The sequence below is a fragment of the Hippocampus zosterae genome, chromosome 15 (genome assembly GCF_025434085.1).
Source record: "Hippocampus zosterae strain Florida chromosome 15, ASM2543408v3, whole genome shotgun sequence".
Taxonomy (NCBI): Eukaryota; Metazoa; Chordata; class Actinopteri; order Syngnathiformes; family Syngnathidae; genus Hippocampus; species Hippocampus zosterae.
In genome coordinates this window covers 10716727-10739849 of record NC_067465.1, presented here as the reverse complement: position 1 = coordinate 10739849, position 23123 = coordinate 10716727, and the positions used below count along the sequence as shown (strand labels likewise).

Below are 23123 nucleotides of genomic sequence, written 5' to 3'. Positions count from 1 at the left end.
AGAGGAGAGCGAACTCAGGAGCTGCGATGTTTTCAAAAGGCGGCGGTGAACGTCACACTGCCGTAGGCTACGGTTAACGTCCGAGTTTTTCCCCCTTTTAGAAGCGGGGCGGGTTGGGGTGGGAGGGGGGGACGAATAACGGTTTCGAGTCGAGCCAGCCGCGGATGTGTCGACGGCGGCCAACGTAAAAGGTAAGGCGGTGCGCTGCGTGTTGTTTATCCCGCGGACGGCGAGGCGGAATCGTGCTAGTTGCTATTAGCCCTGTGCGAGCGCCGAGCTAAACTGACGTAACGCACGTGTGGGGAAACGTATTTTCATGTCTTCTTACGTACGAGTGCCACGTATGGACGTTTGTATACATTCGCACCTACCATAACTAGCGAGTCTAAGCATGGCGGGCGGGTAAGGGGCTGAAATGTCCCCCGGCTGGGTTGAAGTAGTGGAGCTAACTGAGCTACCGTTAGCTTCCTAGCTGGGGATCTAAAGGAGGGAGGAGGGTTGCGGGGGGTAAGGAGGGGGTACACTGGTGAGGGTCTGCGGTGATGGTGGGGCTTTTGTCTCTGTGAGCTGGGCTTGTTTTGCCCTCGCACACAAAAAATACAATTAAATATTCGACCATGTCACATGCTAGCTGTAATTGGAATATTATTACATAGCGTCATGACAACTCAGTGGACATCTTAAGGCTTAGGATCATAGTCCTGCGCTTGTTTTTGGGGATTGCGTTTACCTATAAATAAAATGGTAAATTATATGTCGTTTCGATAAATTTGAAGACGTTATTGAACAACAGGAGTGTGGTTTGAATAGCCAGAATCCTCCTAGCCAGTCAGTCCAGCCTGACTGTGACATGTTGGGGGTGTGTGTTGCTTCCTGATACAAAAGCCGCCTGTCTTTTTTTTTTTTTTTTACATGGCTACCACTCGCACAAAACGGTCACTTGAAAGGCAATCAAAATCACCAATGCTGGAAATTGGTCTAAGACAGCATGGCAATCTTGATCTGTTCTCAGTGTGTTTAAATGTGCTCGTATATGCCATAATTCAAACAAAATAACCTCTCAAGCGTTTTAAATAATCAAAAAAGTGTAATGAACAAAAACCTCGTTTTCCAAAGACTAACAAAAGGAATCGTATAGATGGTGACCCCCTTGCAGGTGCCGATAATGGATGTCTCCGCCATAACGTTTAGAATTGCCTGTATTTTGAGTTTAACATGTAAATACACCGCCAATTATGATCACGAAGCACATAGACATAATTTGAAATTCGCCTCACAACACCAGCCTTAAATGTAATTAAATTAAATAGAAAAACATACACTGGAAATGCAAGCAGCTGGCATGTAGTTTGGCTATTGGCAGCCATTTTATGTAGTTTTTGACTTGTAAATGCGTACATATTTTTAAATGCACATATCCACTATTACTAAATACAATCTGAACCTCTCTCTACGTCGTCTTGAGACTTTTATCCTTTTGCTTTCTCCGACTTCAACCCCGCAAGGAGCCTCGCTTGCCTGTTGGACCACGACAGGGATCTTCCATCGCGCTGCTTTGCATGATCAAACTGGTTGATGTCTCAGAACAAGCAGGACATGAGAGACTTTGCTCAAAAATACCGAGATTGGTGTAACTAACTTTTTTTTCCCCTTAGCAAATTGATGTTCGGTTCTACAGCAAAATTCAAATGTTGAATCAGCATTGCAATTATTTTATGTGGTGTCGTTGTCTCCAAGTGTGTTGCGTTTTTCTGATTTAATAGTGGCCAAAAAGAAAAAGCCCCACACAAAATGACTGGTCGTTACCTACTTTGGTTTCACAGTCACGGTCCGGTTCACATTCGCTGCAGGAAGGGAACAAAATGCAAAACGTAAACATGCTTTTCTTCTGTGTGAACAGGAACACATTTAATGCCAGTTAAAGTGAAAGGCAAAAACTTTCAGCAGTAAATTCTTCATTGGCAGAAAGATTCTCAATGCATACAATACAATTTAAAAAATTGAGGATTATAGTTTTTATAGTCTGTCTTCATTTTTTGAAAGAATAGGATACTGTACGTGCAAATTAACGACACAACAGTTCAAATCTTTTCATTTTAAGAAAGTGCAATATCTAATGAACTGACCGAACCAGTAAGTGAATCCGTTTCAATATTTCTCATGTGATTTTTAAAATTTTGTTTTTTAAATCACTCACCATGACAAGGTCAGCAATATAAGATATACAATGTAAGAAATCCGCTAAAAAGATAAAGGAGATGCTTATTCACGGTTTGATTGTGAGCAATATGGAATGCAGAAAATGTGTGAATGTATGCAATGCAGAAAATGTTTGGATGCAACAAAGGTGTGTCTGCAGCACAATGAAAATGCAAGAGCCTCGAATTTCACATGATATTTACAAGGTCATTTTGTACAAAAGAATCGTGTTCAGCGTGCAGGGGATGAATGTGCATGAGTGTTTGGTAGTTTTGAGTAGTTTAGTTTTGAAAGATGAATGAATACAAAGTTTTGAAAGAAATGATTATTTGTTTTATTAATCATGATGTCAATCAAAATTCTGATTCTTTTTTTCCATACTCGCCCTTGTTATGGGAAAACGTACTGAATTAAATCCCTGAATCGTGTGTGCATCACGTTACAGTGCCTGCGTTTTGTTTTTAATCCATGGCAGTGCACTTTAGTAAAGTTCAGTTGTATTTAACTTTTAACTTTTTTCGGGTTACATTGACAGTGCGATATATTCAACGATGCAATACTCACCTTTGGAACGGAGCATTTGTATTTGATGTGGGACAAAAAAATATTGATACTTTAATCCATTTGCATTTATATTGTTCCCGGTACGGTGTAGTCACAGTCATGCCAATTGGAATCTCGTAGATGTTTTCTCATTTTTGCTTCCCAAACAAATCGCAATTAATTTAGGATGTTTTGTTTTTCTTTCTCCACACACACGCTATCGTTTATCACTGTGTAATGGTATCATTATCCATGCCGAAATATCACAAAGATAACGTGTGGTGAGTTTCCCGGGTTGCGCCTCTCGTTTTATCGGTTAATTGAGATGAACGGGTACATCGAGTAAACTGGAGTGAATTATCAGCTCAAATTCGAAATTTGCTCATTAACTGGGAGCCTAAAAGGATCTGTATCCATCCGTGTACACCGGGATGTCATCTTTATCATTAATATCTTGCTCAAGCCTATATGTGTGTACAGTGTAACCTGGATGCCGCACAAGGATAATATAGCCGCCAGACTATAAGCCTCTTAAATTGGAGAATAGCCCATTGACAAAGGGACAATTACATAAGAGTCTGAATACGAAAAATAATTTAATCGCGAGGGAGAGAAAAACATTTTGCATGCTTATTGACCAAATCAAACATGTTTTCATTTTATTTCACATTAGGTGTCATATTGTTTTAGGTGGATACATCAAGAACAACAGAGCGCACGAAATGGTCTCAAGGACCCATGCCTGGGATACAGCAGAAAGTTGGCCATCTTGGCTTGAAGCGGCCCTTTCACAATCATTTGCGCAACACTGGTAAATAAAAATAAAAAAATAGCGCGGGTTTCGCATAAGGACACAAAAGTCACTGGATGGAGATTTCTAAAACGGGACACGTGAAAAAAATCTCAAGAATCCATGCACAAATTTTAACACGAGTCTAAATCGCAAGTGAAGCGGCCGTTTACGGCAAATTTCTTGGCTTGTATTTTGACAAGCTCTTAGTTTTTTTGTTTTTTTTTATGAGCTCCAATCGGACGATGCTATAATAGATCATTGGGTGACGCTTAGTTGTGAAGCTTTTTTTTTTTAACCTCTGAATATGAATTAGCATACATTTCTAACACTTTTGAATTGTGAATTTCACCAAACCCAGATAACATCACCATTCTCATGAAAGCAGCAGAGCACATGCCAAGACTGAGCCAGTGTGCAGCTGGTTTTCTCGAGCAAGTGTAGAGGCCTCGCATGTGCGTTGGAGTGGGAGGAGCATGCCGCCAAGCGCATATCATGGACTCGTGGTGCTCACTGGCGGATGAAATGTGCCGCTGAGTGTTGTTGTTTTTGTCGCGCCTCGTCTTGTAAAATGCTGCCACGCAGACATGTTGCCATGCTAACTGGCTTGATCATTTGTCAGACTGCAGGAGTACTGCGTAGCCATGAAATGAACACTGCAGCACTACACCGCACACATTGACTGGATTGATTATAATGCTGTCGTGTTAAAAAAGTCAAAATCAGACCCGCAACAAACGAGTCGTGGATTTATTCTTCTTGACAACTGAGTTGACTTTTGGAGAGCTTCGACTGGAAATTCACCAAAGTTTGCAAGCTTGTTTGTTCTGGTGACAAGATCATCACAAAGTTGGGTGGCCAAAAGAAACGGCAATTCGTTATTTTGATTTGAAGCAACTCTTTTGCATTCAGACGCACCTTTTGAAGTTTGGGGGAAAAAGTGCAATCCCAAATGTTGGTTAATCCACATAAAATGGAATTGGCCATGGCACGTAGAATTTCTGAGGTACAAATGGCTGAAATTTAACAGGAAGTCGGCCTTTTTTGAAGGGAAGCAGCCATTTTGCACCCCTGGGAACGTTCGTAAAAATTTGTGCTTTACAACAGTCCTGCCGAAGGACACAAAATTGGGTAGACTTGTCTATCCTAGCAGGAATTACAAAATAGTCTCAAAGAAGTATCCCTGAAGTTTGACAGGAAGTCAGCCATTTTGCTTCGATGCCATTTCACGCTAAACTGCACCCCGTTGAAGGTCAGGAAAAAAAAATACATTGGACGCCAGCTCCCCCAAGAACGAGAAATTGGGTGGATACGTCTAACATAACCGGCTGCGCCTGTTTTTGACTGCCTCAGTGTTCAGATAATTAAAAGAAAGTTCTAAAACCTTTGTTTGGTTTTGGTGGGTTTGTCTATCTTAATAAGGATCGCAAAAAATAAATGGCTTAATCCTCATAGATTTCCACATAGACGCCGTTGGATGTTAACACTTTTATCGTTGTTTACATGCAAATATTCACAAAATGTAAACATAGCAGAGTTGTAAATAAATATTGGCTAGAGGCATGAAATCATAATTAGGTTTTAACAGCGACAATGAGGACGGTATCAATACTTTTTCATTCCACAAGACGTACTTGTACGTCTTTTTAAAATTAGGCCCCGCCTCCCAAGGATGTACTTGTCCATCAGTCTTTATTTTGCGTCATGGAGAGGAGGGGGGTCTGATGCAATCTGCGAATGAGAATAGTCCATTTGCATTGTAAATCATTAAAAAAACGACCAGTAGGTGGCAGTGGTGCCTCACATGATAGTAATGCTTTTACAAAAATCTCTTTTTCTCCGTTTTTTTGCCCAGGAATCGCCATTTTCGGGAAACTTAGCCATTTTGTAATTCTGATTGCTGAAGAATGGAAAAAGAAAATATTTTTTTCAGCTTTATTATGGTAGACTCCATGTTTATATAGCATTAGAACCAAATATTCTGTGGGCCTTGCAAGAACAGTCAAAATCCAGTAAAACGCTGGGATTGAGGGGGTTGCTCCAGTGAAAATGGCTGGGATTAAATGAGTTAATGACATAAAAAAAACCTAAAAAAATATCTGGTTATTTGTCGATACGTACACGAAAAGTAAACTAAGACGAAGCGAAATGAAATGTTCCGCTTCCACTGTAAGTCAATAACAAGTGAATGCACTGAGGGGCTCTAGACTAGCAAGGATCGCGTTGCGTCTACCTCCCCTTTATCGTGCCACACGTTGACGTTATTTTTGCAAATGATCATCGAGCTGGATTCAGTTTGTTTTGCTACATTTGGCTTGTCGTGAGAGATTTTCGTTGTTGGGCTTCACTGACCGTAATGTTCCACCACACTTCTGATTTGCATTCATTTGCTCAGGTAATTGTTTTGAGTATGGTGTCTTGAAAGATTTATTGACTTCAAAACCACGATCAGTGTCATTAAATTACAATGAAAGGGTAAAAATGATACCAGGGCTCTTTGATGGTCGTGCCTTTTGTCATCTGCAACGACACCCATCTTTCCGCTCCCTCTCCCATGAATTCAACTGACACGTTCACGCAACCAATAGACCTCTGGAACCCAGGCCAGATGCTGTGTTTTTTCTCTGTCTGGGTTGAGTATAGTCGGCAGTGGACAGACGCCTTGGTTATTAGTAGTTTTAGTTTTCCGATGAATGAAAAATTATCCCTCAACACGGGTTTCACCAATCTGTCTCAATCATGTCTGTTGAAACGGTGTGCATGAGAATCTCGGGAAGCCATGCCCGAAATGAAACTGGAAGTCGACCATTTTGGTATGAAGCAGTCCTTTCGTTCATAGTTACACGTCCTGGAAAGCTTGGCAATCGGGGGGTGGGGGTGGGTGGTTATGCGTGCGTGCATATGTGTGTGTGTGTCTGAAGCCTGCGAATGAGCCATTTGAAATGTTACCACCGTTCATTGGTAAAGCGCTCTTATCACTATTTGGCGATGGTGGAGGTTTGCATTCTTCTCTGATGTGCCATTTAATCCCACATGTTGTCGAAGGGCAATTCCTTTGTGTCATCCTGACAGCATGCCTCGTGAAAACGCACATTTTAAACCATGCGTCATTGGCGTTGGCCTGAAGCCCCGAGTGCCGCCGTCACGCTATAGAGGCGTCTGGATCTCTGCGGGCCTTTGTTGCTGCCCTGGCCCCTCTTTCTCCCTCATCGTCGCCTGTAGTGATCAGGCCTATTTTTTTATTTATTTATTTTTTTGCCTGCCTTTGTCCTGCTCCTCATTAGAGAGTCAGTGTGGAGGAGGGGGCGACGACTGGGAGTAGATGCACTCCCCCTCCCGCCCATCTCCACCGCGACACCATCATTTAGCCTAACGCCATAGACGCCGAGAACCATGGGCTGTTAAGTTGTCGCAGCCGCCCCCCCCCCCCATACACAAACGCACCCGATGCCTCTGAATGTCCCTATCGCAATATTACATTTTAGTAAAGTGGAAGCCACGGTATGGTTTTCCTTTGTGCCACACGTACGATCCATGGTGCCGTCAATGCTACTGCGGCTGCTCGTTCCTGTGCTGCTTGTCAGGCCTGCGATGCTATTCTTAGCCTTCGTCCCATGCTGCAGTCGCAGGATCAGGTTACTACACTGGATGTGCTCCTCGCACAGCTACGTCAACACTACAATCATCATGGATCCCCCCCTTTATGGTGCCGTGCAGCGGAGCTACTCTGTTAGCAGCTTTACCTCTACCAAGGACGTGCGTGTATACCTCTCAGAGCTGTCATAACAATGAGATTTACAGATGGGGTGGGTTTCAGAAATCTGAATAATCCAAAAATACGACAAAATGATCACTTTTGTGGTGACCCTAAAAATGGCATCTTTGTTCAACCATTAACATTGCATCATCAAAGGCAGCAAATCGTTCTCAACACCTGACGTTGGTCATTATCTAAAAATAACAGCCATAGGTGTGGATTCCCCAATAATGAAGATTTGTGAAAAAAATGAAATTCACCAAATTGTAGCAAAGGCGGTTTTAGCCTGACAGTGGTGCTTTCATGTATTGAATTTTTCGTGACACAATCCCTCATTAGGCAAACTTTTTGTTTTTGACTTACGAATGAAATATATAAAGGATGAGCACTGTAGGGAAGCAGTGAACTCCACTCACTTAACAAGCAGCAGGTTTGCCGATAAGGAACAATACTTTTAAAAAAAAGAGGCTTCAAGCTGCCTCTTTCCACGCCAAGTTGAAATTTACTGTCAAACTAAACGTAGAACAAAGAGATTTTACACTGATTTTACACTTGCCATTGATAAGAAGAAAAAAAAAACAGCCTCATGAAACGCATGCGAGAACAGCTTAAAACCCCGATTGGAACATCTCCAGTTAAAATCACTCAAGTAATGCTTCACATCTGTGTTGCATGGAGAACTTGTGAAACCTATCAACTTCTATTGCAGCCCCAAGATGGGACTACTTGGCACAATTCCTCTGCCTTTTTGCTTGGGAAAACATATTTTTTGTGGGCCGATTATGGAGTTAGTAGGGAAACCACAAAGCCAGTCAGCGTGCCCCTTTCACACAATTAATTTGTGTGCTTGATGATTTGCTTTTTATACTTCCCTCAAATAGCCTGTGTGAGCATGCCAGGATAATTTTAGCTGTCGTGTGTGTGTGTGACCTGTGTCAAGGTTTGATCCTGACTTGAAACAGCCTAAGGTTAACGTCGGTGTTTGTTTGGTCAACGCCAAGCTGGCGGGGGGTCCAACCGCCACTGCCCTCGCCACGGTTGTTTTCTGCGATGCGGCCAGTTTCGCTTTTAAGGTTGGCTGCGTGCTTCCCCCTTTCTGTTGATGAAAGTGTGTTAGCTGACTCATGGCTGATTTCTCATTGACATCTGGCAGGGAAGTGTACTCTGTCCTGTCGTGCATGTACTCTCGATATGCAGGAAACGGTTGAAATATTTAGTGCTTGTGGTGTCAATTGCTCTAACCCTATGCCATATTCAACCCTATCATAACTCCAAATGCTGCTCTAATTTCAATCCATCCTAACTCCTAATCCTGCCCCACCGTCAGCCTTATTGTAATTTCTACAATGACCCGAAACCATATCCTAACTCTTAAACCTAACCCATTGTCAATGCTATCAGAACTCGGGTTCAGGTCATAACATTATCTTAACTCATTCACTCCCAAAGATGTTTTTAAACGTCTTCAGACTTGGTCCAGAATTGGCTGGTACTGAATGAGTTAATATATAATACTAGCCAACCCTCAGATCCTAACTCTTAATCCTATCAGGATTAGGGGCCTGCACCCCGAACTCCCAATTCCTCAATAGGGGTGGGCGGCAACAATAAAGACGCTCCTAATAAGTATCCCTTGGCTGATACAAACAACCCAGCCGGCTAAACGGCATTGTCAGAGTTGAGAGAGCTGAGAGTGAGACAGACAGGTTAGTGATTGTGACACATCCCAACAACATAACTTCAAATTGAGGTTTAACGGGTGTCAATTATTTTGTGACAAGCAGGCCTTTTCCCTACTGGTTGTATAAACGAGATCATTTATCAATGGTGTCCTTTCTAGATGAGAGAAGTTATGCAAGTGCCCTACGTAGCTGTCTGGACCTGTCATTTCAACAAGCCTATGAATAACGATGTCATTGTATTGTTTATCATTTGATAATTCAAATGTATCAAAAAGAGGGATCCCTCATTTTATGTTAATGCTTCTTTGGGCCATTCAGCCAAATTGGTGCCATTTGCGTCCCCAAGCAATTACTTGAGAATACATTTTTATAAAGCGTCCTGCATATTGATATGTATTGTTAACATTCAATTGGTGTAGATGTCATGCATTTTCCTGACAAGGGTCGTGGGGTGTGCTGCAGCATATCCCAGCCGTCTTTGTGATGGGGGGATTGGGAGGAAAATGGAGCACCCGGAGAAAACCCACACTGGCACTGGGAGACACTTTGAGGCCGACATGTTAACCAGTCGACTACAGGGCCGCCCTGTATTTGCAAACTTGCTAAAAACAATACTAAAAACCCACAAAGATTTTCGGTACAAAAAAATTACGTGATTTAAAAAATAAAAAAAGAACCGATACACATTGCAATGTTCAATATGTGTACTGTATCATCAAATTTAAGTGGGAAATCGCCAAAAGAGGGGGAGCTATATAGAAATGAATTCATTTTGAGAGTATTACAAATGGTAAGTGGCTCTGATTTGCTGGAATGATCAATGTAATAACAGATACACATTGATCTATCAACTGTATATTTCTTTATTGATTTGAAAAAAATGGATGCATGCTTTTTTTTAATGCATTGCCGAGGAAACCAAAGACTCTGCCTCGAATGCCAATAAGCGTACTTGGGACGTCCCTAGCTGGGTTTTCTTTGAAGCAGAAGTGGCTAGTAACAATAGGGTTACTCCGTTACGCCATTACAAAAAAAAAAGGAGCTGCTTTTAGTTTGCATCAGTTAAATGCATTTTTCTGACATTTTTGACAGTTCACCTGATATTTTCGTTCATTTTCAGGTACATGATGAACCCGCTGTGCCGGAGCTGTCTCAGCTAGTCGGATGCCACACCATGGCCAAACCTGGGAGCGACAAAGATGGCGCCATGGTGGAAAAGCAAGCGGGAAAGAAGGTACGGGCATGACAAAACCTTGCTTCCTGACACATTATTATTCCCAAGATGCCCTTTTATCTGAGAATGACTTGTAGCCTGAAATGTCAGACATTCATTCGGTGGAAGCATTAAAACGTCATTGCCGTATTTATAGCAACCACCATGAAATTCAAGACGCTGCATTCCCTAATTATTGCCTTCTGTTTTCACGCACATTCCATATGTCACAACCATTCTCCCCTGCCACTTAAAAAAAGGACTCCTCCTTCAGTCGACAGTCCCTGGTTTGGGTCGCTTCCACACTTTTTTCCTTTTCAGAGGTTATCTTGACGTTTTGGAAAAGGTTGCTCGGAAAAGTCTTGATTCTCTGTTTATTTTAGAAGACGTTGGGAAATGTTTGATCTTGACTAAGTTTAGCGACATTGGGATGTTTCACACAGAGCCTGCAAATTAGCCATAGCAGAGGTGGTGATGCTACTGATGGGAATTGATAAGAATGTTGTTCTGATGACTGCCTATTGAGCCAGTGCCTTATCAGTTCTCATATTGATTCTGATTGGGCAAGTGAATGAAATAATACATATTAGTGTGATTGCTGCATTTAATATCTTCCACTTTCAACAGAATAGAACAGATCTGGTATGCGTAGGGGTGCACTAAGAATCTGAAATGAACCATTTAGAGAAAAAAAAAGGAACAGGTGGCTTACTTTTCAAAAGTCCAAAACGCTAAATTCAGGTTTTGCATATTTAAACAAAATAAAATATCCAAGTCACCTACTGTATGTCCGTTCGTGATGCTGATTAGCTGTTGGTGATGCCATGAAAAGTTTGTTTGCGAAGGCTCACATAATGGCCGTAGAAGCAACATTTTTGCTTTCATCGCTGCCACCTGGCACACATTTGACTCAACTACGTATTTATATCATACTAAACCAGTGGTTCTTAACCTTATTAGAGGTCCCGAACCCAACCAGTTCATATGCACATTCATCGAACCTTCATTCCTCCCAATCAAAACCAGTGCTGCAGTGCAAGCTTGGATTCTTCTCAATGTAATGTGATCATCTGGAGCCAGTGATGGCCAAGCGGGCCTGTCATAACGAATTGACATTTTGTGTCGGGTGTGTCTTAACCTCCATGGCAGAGGCTCCATCAAACCCCTGAGACAGATTCACCGAATCCCTGGGGTTCGATCGTACCCTGGTTAAGAACCACTGTACTAGACTATATATCTAATGATTTTTATTCAAGCCCTAAAACTGTAATTTTCACTTTTTTTTCTCTTTGATCTGTCCAACAGTGCAAAGACAAGTTGTCCCCCTTCACCAAAACACCCAAGCTGGACCGGAGCGAGTTTCTGGGGAAGGAAGGAAAAGTCAAGTCTTCCATGAAGCGCAAACTCTCCTTTACAAACAGTCCGACCCAGACGATGGCGGAGGAGCGAGACACAGACACCGGTGAGGACTCTTTATTTCGCGTCTTCTTCCCTGTTGGCCAGTTGTTAGTTAGGGTTCGTCGTCATTATTGTGAGTACATCACCTTAGTGCAGGAATGTCCAGCGCTGGACGGCCCTTGAGGACGGAGTTTGGACTCTCTTGCCTTAGTGACTCTCCATATACAAGTTAATTGGCTGGGACAAAAAGTCAAAGCGCCCCGGTGGTCCAGTGGTGAGTGCGTCAACCTCACAGTGCAGTTCAATACCAGCTCCGGCCTCCCTGTTTGGAGTTTACATGTTCTCCCCGTGCTTGTGTGGGTTTTCTCCGGTTTCCTCCCACATTCCAAAAACATGTATAGCTGGTTGATTGAACACTCCAAATTGTCCCTAGGTGCGAGTGTGAGTGCTTGTGAGTCATTGTTCGTTTCTGTGTGCCTTGTGATTGGCTGGCAACTGGTTCAGGGTGCCCCCCGCCTACTGCCCGAAGACAGCGGGCATAGGCTCCAGCGACCCTAGTGAGGATAAAGCGGTTCGGAAAATGAATGAATGAATGAAAAAAGTCAAAGCTAACAATTGTTCGGGGCTGCTAAGGACCTCGCATACTGTGGAGGACCCTGAGGGCACCATACAGCTGTGCAAGAGAGCGAGGGAGTGGCCAGTGATTGGTCGAAAAACGGGAAGTGAGATGATTGGTATTACAAGATCAGAACCGAAAGGACTTTTTATTTTTTGTGTTGGATTAACATCTGGGTGCCTATCAGGCCTCGACAAGATACAGTATCTTGTTTTAATCTTACATTGCTTCAAGCTGTATGAGAATACAGAGGAAATATGATGGCCTCGTTCGAAATAACTGAAAGGCCTATCAACCGCAAAGTTTTACGATGTAATTGCTCATTGTGATTTTGGTTGTCATCACGCTGCCATAAATACTCGCTGCAGTCACTTTAAAAGCTGCAACTGTGCTCAGCCGTTGGGGTTTTTTTTTCTTTTAGAGTTTCTCCTCTGTTGCCATGTTGGATGCAAACTGCAAAGTCAAAGCTTTGAACGTGTGCAACAAGCTTGTCTTGCTACTCGTTGATTCTCAATTTAGCCCATTTGCAGCGTGTTTGGTTGAGATTTAAATGCTGTAATTACAGTTAAGTGTGCCATCGGGCATTTTACAACGCTGCCGCCCCGGTGAGCTTTCATCTTTCCCGCAAGACGCTGCTTTGTGTAAACTTTAGCAGCACCTCACGGACCTATGAGACTTCTCAGAACCAGTCACAGGATCTCATCTTGTGGATGAGTGTGCGCTCTCTCTTACACTCTCACACACTCTCACACTCTGTGTATTTCATGCAATTTCGTCATCCATGTCTGTAACATTGAGGTAAAGGGTGGACTATAACCCAAACTGGTAACGTCAACAGGCAAAAAAACAAAGCCTCGAGTCAAAATCCATCCTGCACAAGCCACTTGTGTGAATAACAGTACTAAAAAGGCCATGTAATTTTAAACAATATAGATAGTAAGGATGTGTTGTTTCGCGTTTTTATGGAATTTCTTGTTGAATTGTGTCTTGGAGAGGGCAGCAAAATGGAGCACACTACGTGGCTATGACCAACAGATCCACTGTTCTTATGCCGACCTGAAAAGTTTCCAACATGGAGCTAAAACACTGCTTTTGCACCATAAAAGAAAAACAACAACAAAAAACAAAGTCGGTAGGGATTCTGCTTCCCTTCTCTGTGTCTTAACAGGAATCAGTCGTGATTGGCTTTTTTGAAAGGTAGTCGGTATAATTTCCTAAAAGCAGTGATACTGCTTTTCTAAATAAGCATCTCTTTGTTGACAGCGTCAGCAGAGATGTGCTTTGAATTCCAAAAGCCACCAAAAAATGTTTAACTTTTTTTAATTTTTTTATTAAGGATTCAATTAATTTCCCAGGTCTAGCATAATTGAGCGGCACTATTGCCCAAGTCATTTTGAACAAATTCAACAAGCACATCCAATTGCCTAGAGTGGGGGTCGGCAACCTGCTGCTCCGGAGCCGCATGCGACTCTTTAATGCCGCCCGAGTGACTCCCTGGAGCTTTTTCAAAAATGTTTTAAAAATGAACAAATATATTTTAATATGGTTTCTGGAGGAGGACAAACATGACACAAGCATGCTGTAAAAATGTGTACAGTAGAATAAATATTACATTTCAGCATTTCTGTCAATGAAGATTTGCGTCACAGCCCGCGACACACTTTTCTATTCGCAGGAGGGGGTACCAGACAGGTGGCTGTTTGATTTACAATTCACCGAGGGTACTGGCAGAGAATGGGAATCTGGAGGGCATTTTTAAACGCTACATGTGAGCAACAAAAGTGTGTTGCATGCCTCGGCATGCTTGCCTCATTTTTTTGTGGATTACCATGACCACCCGGATAACTAAGAATAACAAACGAAAACATTTCTTGATTATAATGCCAGTAAGGTAAAATGACTCGAGCGTGATATTTTTGAAAATTGGGTGGTTAAATTAGTCAGCAATGGCTTCGCAAATATCATTCATTTTTTGTGCTGTAATTTAATAATGTTATTGCACATTTATAGAATGAATAAATACATTTTAATTAAAACAAATTTTGGGGGCCACGGGGCAAAGTAATGTGACAACTGTGAAAAGACTTTAAATGTAATTCCCATTGAACCACGTTCAAAAAAACTGAGCAGGTATATTATCGCTGATCTATTGTATTGGATATATAATACAAACATGAATTGCAACAATTTTCCATGAGAGGCCATGGCCACGTTGTGCGACGTGTCGATCCATGCTTTTTTAAAAAACCTTTCTCTGTATTTATGAGTTGAAATAACATTAAGTGTTGATTGTGGGGAGGGATAAAGAGCTGCTGTTGTCCACTGCTGCCCTCTGTTGTGTGTTGCCATGACTCATTCGTAATGTGTGTGCGCGTACGTGAGCAGGCCGAGCGTTTTAATGCCATGGTTTCCCACAATGCTTTGCACCACAGATGAGTCAGACCCAGGCCAGTCCGCTGAGACCTGGGGTGAGAGAATAGCGGCCTCCTGCCGGACATACACAGGTAATCAACTGATTCTAAAGATGCAGCTACTACCGCTGCTCTCCACAAGTTTCTCCTAGTTTGTCCGCCTTGCCCGTCGCAAACGCACACGCACATGTGTGTGTGTGTTTTCTCACCCTCCATCTGCCCACGCATGTGTGTGTCGTCAAAGACTTGGGTGTGATTGAGGCGGGTCAGGATGGGGTGGGCGTAGAGTACTGCATTTTCAACCTCATACTTGTAATCTGCTGCTGGATACAAGGTCTGTAGTCAACACAGGAATCTCTGTCTCTATGTGTGACGTGTTGTTTTGATGTTGTTTTTCAGATAAGGATGGTCCAGATAAGAAGAAGGTGAAAAAGGAGGCCGGGGGCAAGAAGTCACAAGCCCCCAACCTTTTGTTTGGCTATCCACTGTCTGAGCGCAAGCAGATGGCTCTACTCATGCAAATGACTGCAAACAGTCCAGGTTTGTGCTCCTTCCCCCCCTCACACAAGCGTTTAGTTCAAGTTAAGACCATCGCACTGTGAGCGACGCAACCGAAACCGACTGTCAGTGAGTGGGGTTCGGCAACTATTGTTTAAAAACTTTGAGATACAAGGTGTTGCTTGGGCCCCTGGGTTAACAGTTAATTCACAACAATACTTTAAAAAATGCTTTGTTTATTACTTTTCCCAGTTAAAGTGTACTGTTCAACTGAACATAAAAAAGTGAGAATTGCACGTAATATATTGAAAACTATCACACAACGCTGCCTTCTGCTATCTTAACGCTAAAACACAAAGCAAAACATCTCAGATGACATCACCAGTAGCATTGGTGTTCGCTGTTCCAATGCTCACAGTTGTCTCTTTTGCAAAAAGTGACTAATAATACTGCAGCTCACAGAGAAGTGACCGTCTCCATGTATATTCACCCATCCATCCATATCTGCATGTCTTTATTATGCTTCCCTCAGGGGCGGACACCCGAAGGAGCAAAATAATGTGCGTTGAACTGAGGCAAAAAATGTTAAATTATCTCATCATTACTGTACGTTTCTATAAAAGTACATAGTGTCATGATATTTTTCTTTAATTACATTAAAGATGTCTCTGTCTGTCTGCCCATTACAGATTCCACGCCAAGCCACCCCTCGCAGACCACACCAGTGCCCAAGAAGGTCCCCAGCAGCGCCTCGTCGCGGCAGAAGGACAAGGTTAACAAGCGGAACGAGCGTGGCGAGACCCCACTGCACATGGCCGCCATTAGGGGCGACGCCAAACAAGTCAAAGACCTCATCAGCTTGGGAGCTGACGTCAATGTCAAGGACTTTGCAGGTAGGAGCTCAATGCCAGAGTAGAATGTATCGTTTTCCGCATGCTCCAAATAAGCTGTAACATCTGGCAAACAAAACAACAAAAAATGCTCATCAAACACCTTTTGGAACATGGCAAAGGTGAACGGGCGAACTAGGATTAGGTATAAAAGGATCTGCTCTGAATTGTTCATTCTTATACCATTCTGATGTTATGTTTTGGTGTTTTGAGCAGGTTGGACCCCGCTTCATGAAGCTTGTAATCTTGGCTACTACGATGTGGCTAAAGTGTTAATAGCAGCTGGTGCTGAGGTGAACACGCAGGGTCTGGATGACGACACACCTCTCCATGACGCGTCCAGCAGCGGACATAAAGACGTAAGACATGCACCGACTATCCGTTGGAAATATGTTGAGCGTTGGTTTTATTCCACCTCCTGCAATTCTCATCCAGATTGTGAAGCTGCTGCTACGCCATGGTGGAGATGCCTTCCAGGCCAACAAGCGCGGCGAGCGGCCAGTGGACGTAGCTGACTCAGAGGAGCTGGAGCAGCTGTTGAAAGGAGAGGTAGCGCTCTCAGACCAAGATGACAGTTCCTCAGGTACATGAAAGATTTGTATACATGTCCTATTGTAAAATGACAGTTGTAAATAATGAAAGTCCTGCCATATACAGTATATCCCATGTTTTTGTTAAGCAGACTCTGAGGATCCACCATCTGTCAACCCTTCCAGCATGGATGACAACATGGACGACTCGGATGCAGAGAAGGACTCCGAGGCTAAAGCGAAAATGGCTTTGTGCATGCCGGACCAGGACGAGTATGAGTTCAAGGATGAGGAAGAGGAGGATGACCTGAGTAAAGCACTCAATGACCGACACATCCTGCGGCGAGACTTGCGGCAGAGGGAAAAAGAGGACAAGGAGCGCAACAATGTGGCTGGGAAGCAGCGTGCTAAGCGGGAAGTTCTCTCCAAGTCCAAGAAGTCAAAGGTCCCTCGGGTACACTGCAGCTCTGATGCGTCCAGCGACGAGCAGGAGAGCCTCCCCGACAAGCGGAGCTCGCCCACCTGTTCCCACAGTTCAGAGGGTATCAAGGTCAAAAAGGACAGCGGCGAGCAGAAAGACAAGGGCAAAGTCAAGAGAAAGAACAAAAGCCAAAATAAAAATAAAGAAAACCAAGAGGATGGGAAGGAGAACAGCAAGTCGCTCGTCCTCCAGCTGGCCACTGTGTCAGAGAGCACGGAGAAGAGCCGTGAGGAGGACTCCTTCAAGATGTCCTTCAGCCCCAAAGACGACTCGTCTGTTCACCTCTTCCACTTGTCGGCCATCAAGTCACCCAAACTCAACCACGGCCTGGCCGACAAGCACACGCCACTCAAGCAGGAGAATAGCTCATGTCCCACCGATGCCATCAAGTACAACCACTACTCAGACGCTGACTATTCCACAGAGGGCTCCAGCACCAAGGCCCACAAGCACAAAGAGAAGAGCAAGCACCACCAGAGGGATGGTGACCGCGATGACTGCCGTGCCAGCCCATGCAGAGACTCCACCGGCCCAGTCGGTTCCGAGGGCGCCATGCGCAAGACAGACATGGACATCAAAGCGGCTAAGAAGCACAAAGTCAAACATCGGGAGAAAGACAAACATCGGAGAGAGTATGAGACAGAGCGCAGCCGTCACAGGCAGAAGGACGCCAGGAGAGACGGCCACAGGAATCTGGAGTTTGACAGAGAGTTCTGGAAGGAGAACTTCTTCAAAAGCGATGAAACCGATGACACGTCGCTTGTGAAATGTGAAGCGGAGGAGCACTGCTCCCTCCAGAGGACGTCTGACGGCTCTCCTTTCAAGGAGGAGAAAAATTCCAAGGAGAAACATTTTAGCAGCAAAGACAAGCGGCACAGGGACGAGCGTGATAAGGACAAGGCGGTGAAAAAAGAGCGTAGGGAGGAGAGGGTGAAAGAGCGCGACGACAGAGGCGAGTGCAGCGGGCGAATTCCAGATGCCGAACTGCCGCAGAGCAACAACATCAAAGAGGAGGCGGACGAGGCGCCCATAACTCTCGCAGCTGATCAGGAACATCTGGAGCCCACGCGCGAGAAAACAGACAAGCGGCTCCCAGGAAAAGAAAAGGAAATGGAAAAAATTGAGAAAAAGCATCCGGACAAGGAAAAAAAGCTCAAGTCGGAGCACACAGACAGAGAACCGCAGAGTCAGTTGGAGCGCTGGAAGGAAAAAGAGCGATCCGGAGCCACGTCCTGTCACTCGCAAGGTGATAAAAACTACAAGGAGAGTGATAAACCCAAGTCTCTAGCCACTGCAAAGAAGTATGAAGACAGCCGAAAGAGTCGAGACAAACGCTCTGAGAGAGATTATGGCGTCATGGATCACAGAGAAAAGGATCGCATAAGTTCTGATAAGAAGAAGCCTTTGGAGAAATCCTCCGATCACGGCAGATCCGATCGCTTCAAGGAGAAGGACTGTGACCGAAAAAGAAAAGAGAAGCTAAAAGATGGAACTCTTTCCTCAAGTTCCAATTTGAAATTACTTTTGGAAGAGAAGAAGGCTTATCTCTCCGACAGTGGCAAGTCCTCGTTCACGAAGTCTAAAGAGGAGGTGGGGAGGATGCCAGAGAAAGATCGGGACCGGAAGGAGAGAGACCGAGATTCGGAAAGGCACAAAGACAAAGACCGACACAAGGAGCGCTACCAGCAGACCAAGCTCGGCAAAGTCAAGCCAAGTGAGATGGATGCCGAAAAGCCCAAGCCGAAAACCCCCACTGCTGGAACACGAGACGCCAGGCCCAAAGAAAAGCGCCTGGTCAATGATGACCTGATGCAGACCAGTTTTGAGCGAATGCTTAGTCTAAAGGACCAAGAGATCGAGCAGTGGCACCGGAAGCACCTGGAGAAGATAAAACAAAAGGAGCGGGAGAGGCTCAAACAGAGACCTTTGCCGGACCCTGGAAAACCCAGGCCAAAAGAGAGGACCAAGACGGATGCCTGCTTGAGCAAAGAGCTCACACGCTCCAAAAGCTCTGAAGTTTCTGACACCCACGGCAGGGAGAAACCCTTGAAGGACGTCTCCAGTCTCAGGACTGTGTCCCTAGACGTAAAGAGCCTGCCCTCCATCGGCAACAAGGTCATGTCTGCGGTTGAGAACTGCCTGAGCAGATCCCCGCGGCCCGAAGGGGAACACTGCAGCCTCATGTCCAGGTCTGTGTCCCTGGTCTCAGTCGCTAGCTCAGAGGATTCCTGTCAGACAGTGGCGATGACCCCTAAGCATGTGGAATATGACTCCGACATGAACCCGGAGCCGGCTGACACGCAGCCCACGATCTTGCAGTCTTCCCTCGTCATCCAGGCCACCAGATTGCCATCTGTACTGGATAAGGACTGCGTTGTTCTTCCGGTTGCGCAACGACAGACACTTCCTAGCAGACATGAATCTCCTTACCTCAGGGCCATCCTGGACGAGGATGCCAACGCGTCGACTGAAACCAGGTTGACTGACAGTCCACCAAAACCCAATGCAGAGGTTCTGCGGACAAGGGAGACGTCAACAGAAAGAGAAGAGGTGAGCGTCGGTCAACATTGTTCAACCACTGATTCGGTCGCAGAGTATAAAGATAATGATGGCAGTTCCTCACCGAACAGAGAGCCTCCAAGTCTCACTCTGTGTGGTAGTCTGCCAATAGAAGCCTCTGATGCCACTGTCATGAGGGACATCCCCTGTCTAGACAGTCCAAATTTGCAACTGGAAGCTACCAAGGCGGACTTTGACCCTCCATCAGCATCTCTGTCGACAGAAACGCCTGATCTCACGGACCCTGAAAGGCTACAGCAAGAGACTCCTGTCCCTGCCGGACTGCCGGTGGACCCTCCTTCCGCCCAGCTTTTGGACCACAAGGAAAAACCGGCGAGTATGGATGCCACAGAACATCAATGTGCGGAAAATTTCCCTGAGAGCATCAAGGTGGAGGTGACGAAAAGTCCAATGCCCTCCACGTGCATTACTGAATTTCTACCAAGCACAGAGTTTAAATGTCTGCATGAGAATGTGGATCCAAAACCTCCTGATGTAGTCACCTGTGACACTACAACGGAGATGTCGGACTATGATTCCAGCGCGAATAAGGACCAAGACATGTGCAATGTCCAGCAGAAGCTTGAGAACCCTCCAAGTTCTTCACTTGAGGAGCAGCTGACTGTGGAGTTTCAGTCCGAGCCCATGGAAGTGGACGCTTCGGACAGGAAACCTGAGTACTCGGCCGAAGACTCCTGTCTGGCTGCCATGCAGCCGACGGGCCACAGCGACCTGAGCAGCAGCAGCAGCTGTAGCAGCACCAGCAGTAGCAGCAGCAGCAACAGCAGCACTAGTAGTAGTAGTAGCAGCAGCAATAGCACCTCAAGCAGTTCTTCGCCCCAGTCTGGAGAACCAGAGTCAGACTGCTCTGGTGCCAAGCTCAAGCTCCGCTCATCGGACGAGGAAGTGGACCTGCAATTGCCTCACCCACGTAAAAGGAAGATGCCTAAGCCAACCTCCTGCCAGGGAGGTCCGGTCCCACAACAGGACCTAGAGCGGGACAGCGATGAACCCGTCCAGCAGCAGTCGCTCGCTGCCATTGTGGCATCTGTCAAGCTGGAGGAGATCGAGCCCTACCAGACAGAACGCGCCAACCCTTATTACGAGTTCCTGCACATCCGGAGGAAGATCGAGGAGAAGCGCAAAGTGCTGTGTAGTGTAGCGCCGCAGCCTCCACAGTATTACGATGAGTACGTCACCTTTAACGGCTCCTACCTCCTGGACGGGAACCCGCTCAGCAAGCTGTGTATTCCCACGGTAAGTCCACACATTCATCGGTATCATACCACTAAATGTAGAACTAGAGGATTAATTGACGAAATCCTGGACAGATAACGCCGCCTCCTTCACTACCCGAACAACTGAAGGAGATGTTCAAGCAGCAGGAGGTTGTTCGCATGAAACTACGCCTGCAGCACAGTATTGAGAGGGTGAGGCGACGTATAATTACGGTTTTCCATTGATCCATTTTTCACCCAGTCACTGGCGTATAATGCTAGTCAGATTCGATCAATCAAGTCTTGCAAGATTCGACATCACGCATGATCAGATTATTTCTTTCTTCTCTCTTAGGAGAAGCTGATCGTGTCCAACGAACAGGAGGTCCTGCGCGTGCACTATCGGGCGGCAAGGACACTGGCCAATCAGACACTACCGTTTAGTGCCTGCACTGTGCTGCTGGACGCCGAAGTCTACAATATGCCCCAAGATGTCCAGGTAAGAACCACCGGAGCCATCAGATAACGGGTGTCCAAACTCGTTCCTGCTGCCTGTTTTCCCTCTTTCTCTGCTGCACACACCTGATTCAAATGATCAGAACCGTTCTCATGCTTCTTGAGAACTTGCTGATGAGCTGATCCTTGAAATCAGGTATGGTGCAGCAGGGAGCGATGGAAAACAGGCAGGACGGCGGCCCCCGAGGACCAGAGTTGGATATGCTTGCATCAGATCATCCTTGACCGGCGACCGCTTGACAAGAGTGTGGTTTGCTTTGCAGACCGACGACGGCAAAACGTCGGTGCGGGACCGATTCAATGCCAGGCAGTTCATGTCTTGGCTGCAAGATGTCGACGACAAGTTTGACAAGCTCAAGGTCAGTTGCAACATCACCTCAAAGACTTCCGCTTCTCACCTGTGTTGCATGGGTTCACTTCTTGTGCCTGGCCACCACCAGTATTAAGTAGTAAGAATTGATATTTTTTATCTTGTAATTATTTGAATAAAAGATATATTAAATATAACATTTAAGATAAATTAATTATAAAATTGAAGATAAATTGAAATACTTGTAGTTTAACTGTTTGTGTGTACGTGTATGACAATTCTCAGTGAACTCATGAATATGTACTGTGCATTTTCTAGACGTGCCTGCTGATGCGCCAGCAGCATGAGGCGGCGGCACTGAATGCCGTGCAGCGTCTGGAGTGGCAGCTCAAGCTCCAGGAGCTCGAGCCAGCCACCTACAAGTCCACCAGCATCTTCGAGATCTCCGAGTTCTACATCCCACTGGTGGAGGTCAATGACGACTTTGACCTCACGCCCATATGAGCCAAGCCTGCAATGCCATGCCCACGGCCCAATGTGAAGCACTTAAATGGGCACCGTGCTCGACTGGCGCGGCGTGGAGCACTTAGAACCCCCATCCAGCCGGATGCCGGTCCAGGAGACCCAAAGGCCTGAATTGGCCAGCGCTTGAAGCCGCGGCGCCAAGTAGGACGCTGAACCCTCCAGCGCTAACCGTTGTCGCGTTAAGCAGGGTCACTTTCTCTCTCACTCTCTCTCTCTCCATGTCTCTCTCTCTCTCTCTCTCTCTCTCTCTCTCTCTCTCTCTCTCTCTCTCTCTCTCTCTCTCTCTCTCTCTCTCTCTCTCTCTCTCTCTCTCTCTCTCTCTCTCACACATAAAACGTCAAAGTTGAGTGTGGATATGTTTGTGTACAGATTGTGCTCTTTTTTTAACTTATTTTCTACATACAAAACTTGTGTATTTGTACAGAGCAAAAAAAATTGTGTAATTATTGTTTAAAAGAGCGCTGTACAAAAACAAACCAACAAAAAAGAAGTACTAGATATTTTGATTGTAAACATCTCCTGTTTTAATGGACCAAAGTGTTTGTTTTCGGTGTGTCCGTGATGTCCTCATGTGCTTTTTCACCATCTTTTTGTGTGCGTGTGTATTTTCCTGTGTCACAATTTCACACTGTGCATGCCTTCTTTCAAGTATCCCTGATTCTTTTTTTTTTCCTTCTTCCCTGTGTGTACTCGCCACCTCCTCGTGTGTGTTTGTGTGCGTGCCATCCCGTGTGTGCATTCGAGTCCATGGAGGAGAGCGAGGGAGTTAAAAAAAATGAACAGAACTTTGACGTGAGATCACAACAAAAAGCTATTTTTTCAACATGCCTTTTGATGAACGATAGTTCTAAAAAAATGTCTATTTTAATATTTACTTGTTACAAGACCTGTACATACTTGTAATATATAATTGAATAAATTTTATTTGTTGTGAAACTAAAAGCTTGGTTGTGCTGGGATTTTTATGAATTATAATTTTTTAAAACCA

The 23123-nt window shown here is 44.9% G+C and overlaps 1 protein-coding gene across 2 annotated transcripts; it reads left to right on the top strand.

Annotated features, from left to right (window-relative positions):
- Positions 1-13: 13 nt before the first annotated feature.
- ankrd12 (ankyrin repeat domain 12) lies at positions 14-23077 on the top strand. 2 transcript variants are annotated; one of them, XM_052087336.1, is made up of 13 exons: positions 14-191; positions 10092-10205; positions 11490-11646; positions 14631-14702; positions 15009-15149; positions 15797-16000; positions 16214-16356; positions 16433-16580; positions 16680-20824; positions 20899-20997; positions 21140-21283; positions 21564-21659; positions 21929-23077. In XM_052087336.1, the coding sequence occupies exons 2-13, from the start codon at positions 10146-10148 to the stop codon at positions 22112-22114; spliced, it is 5595 nt and encodes a 1864-aa protein (XP_051943296.1). In that variant the 5' UTR covers positions 14-191; positions 10092-10145; the 3' UTR covers positions 22115-23077. The 2 variants fall into 2 exon arrangements, with proteins under 2 accessions (XP_051943296.1, XP_051943297.1); XM_052087337.1 differs by lacking the exon at positions 14631-14702 and having other exon boundaries at positions 15-191.
- The last annotated feature ends 46 nt before the right edge of the window (positions 23078-23123 follow it).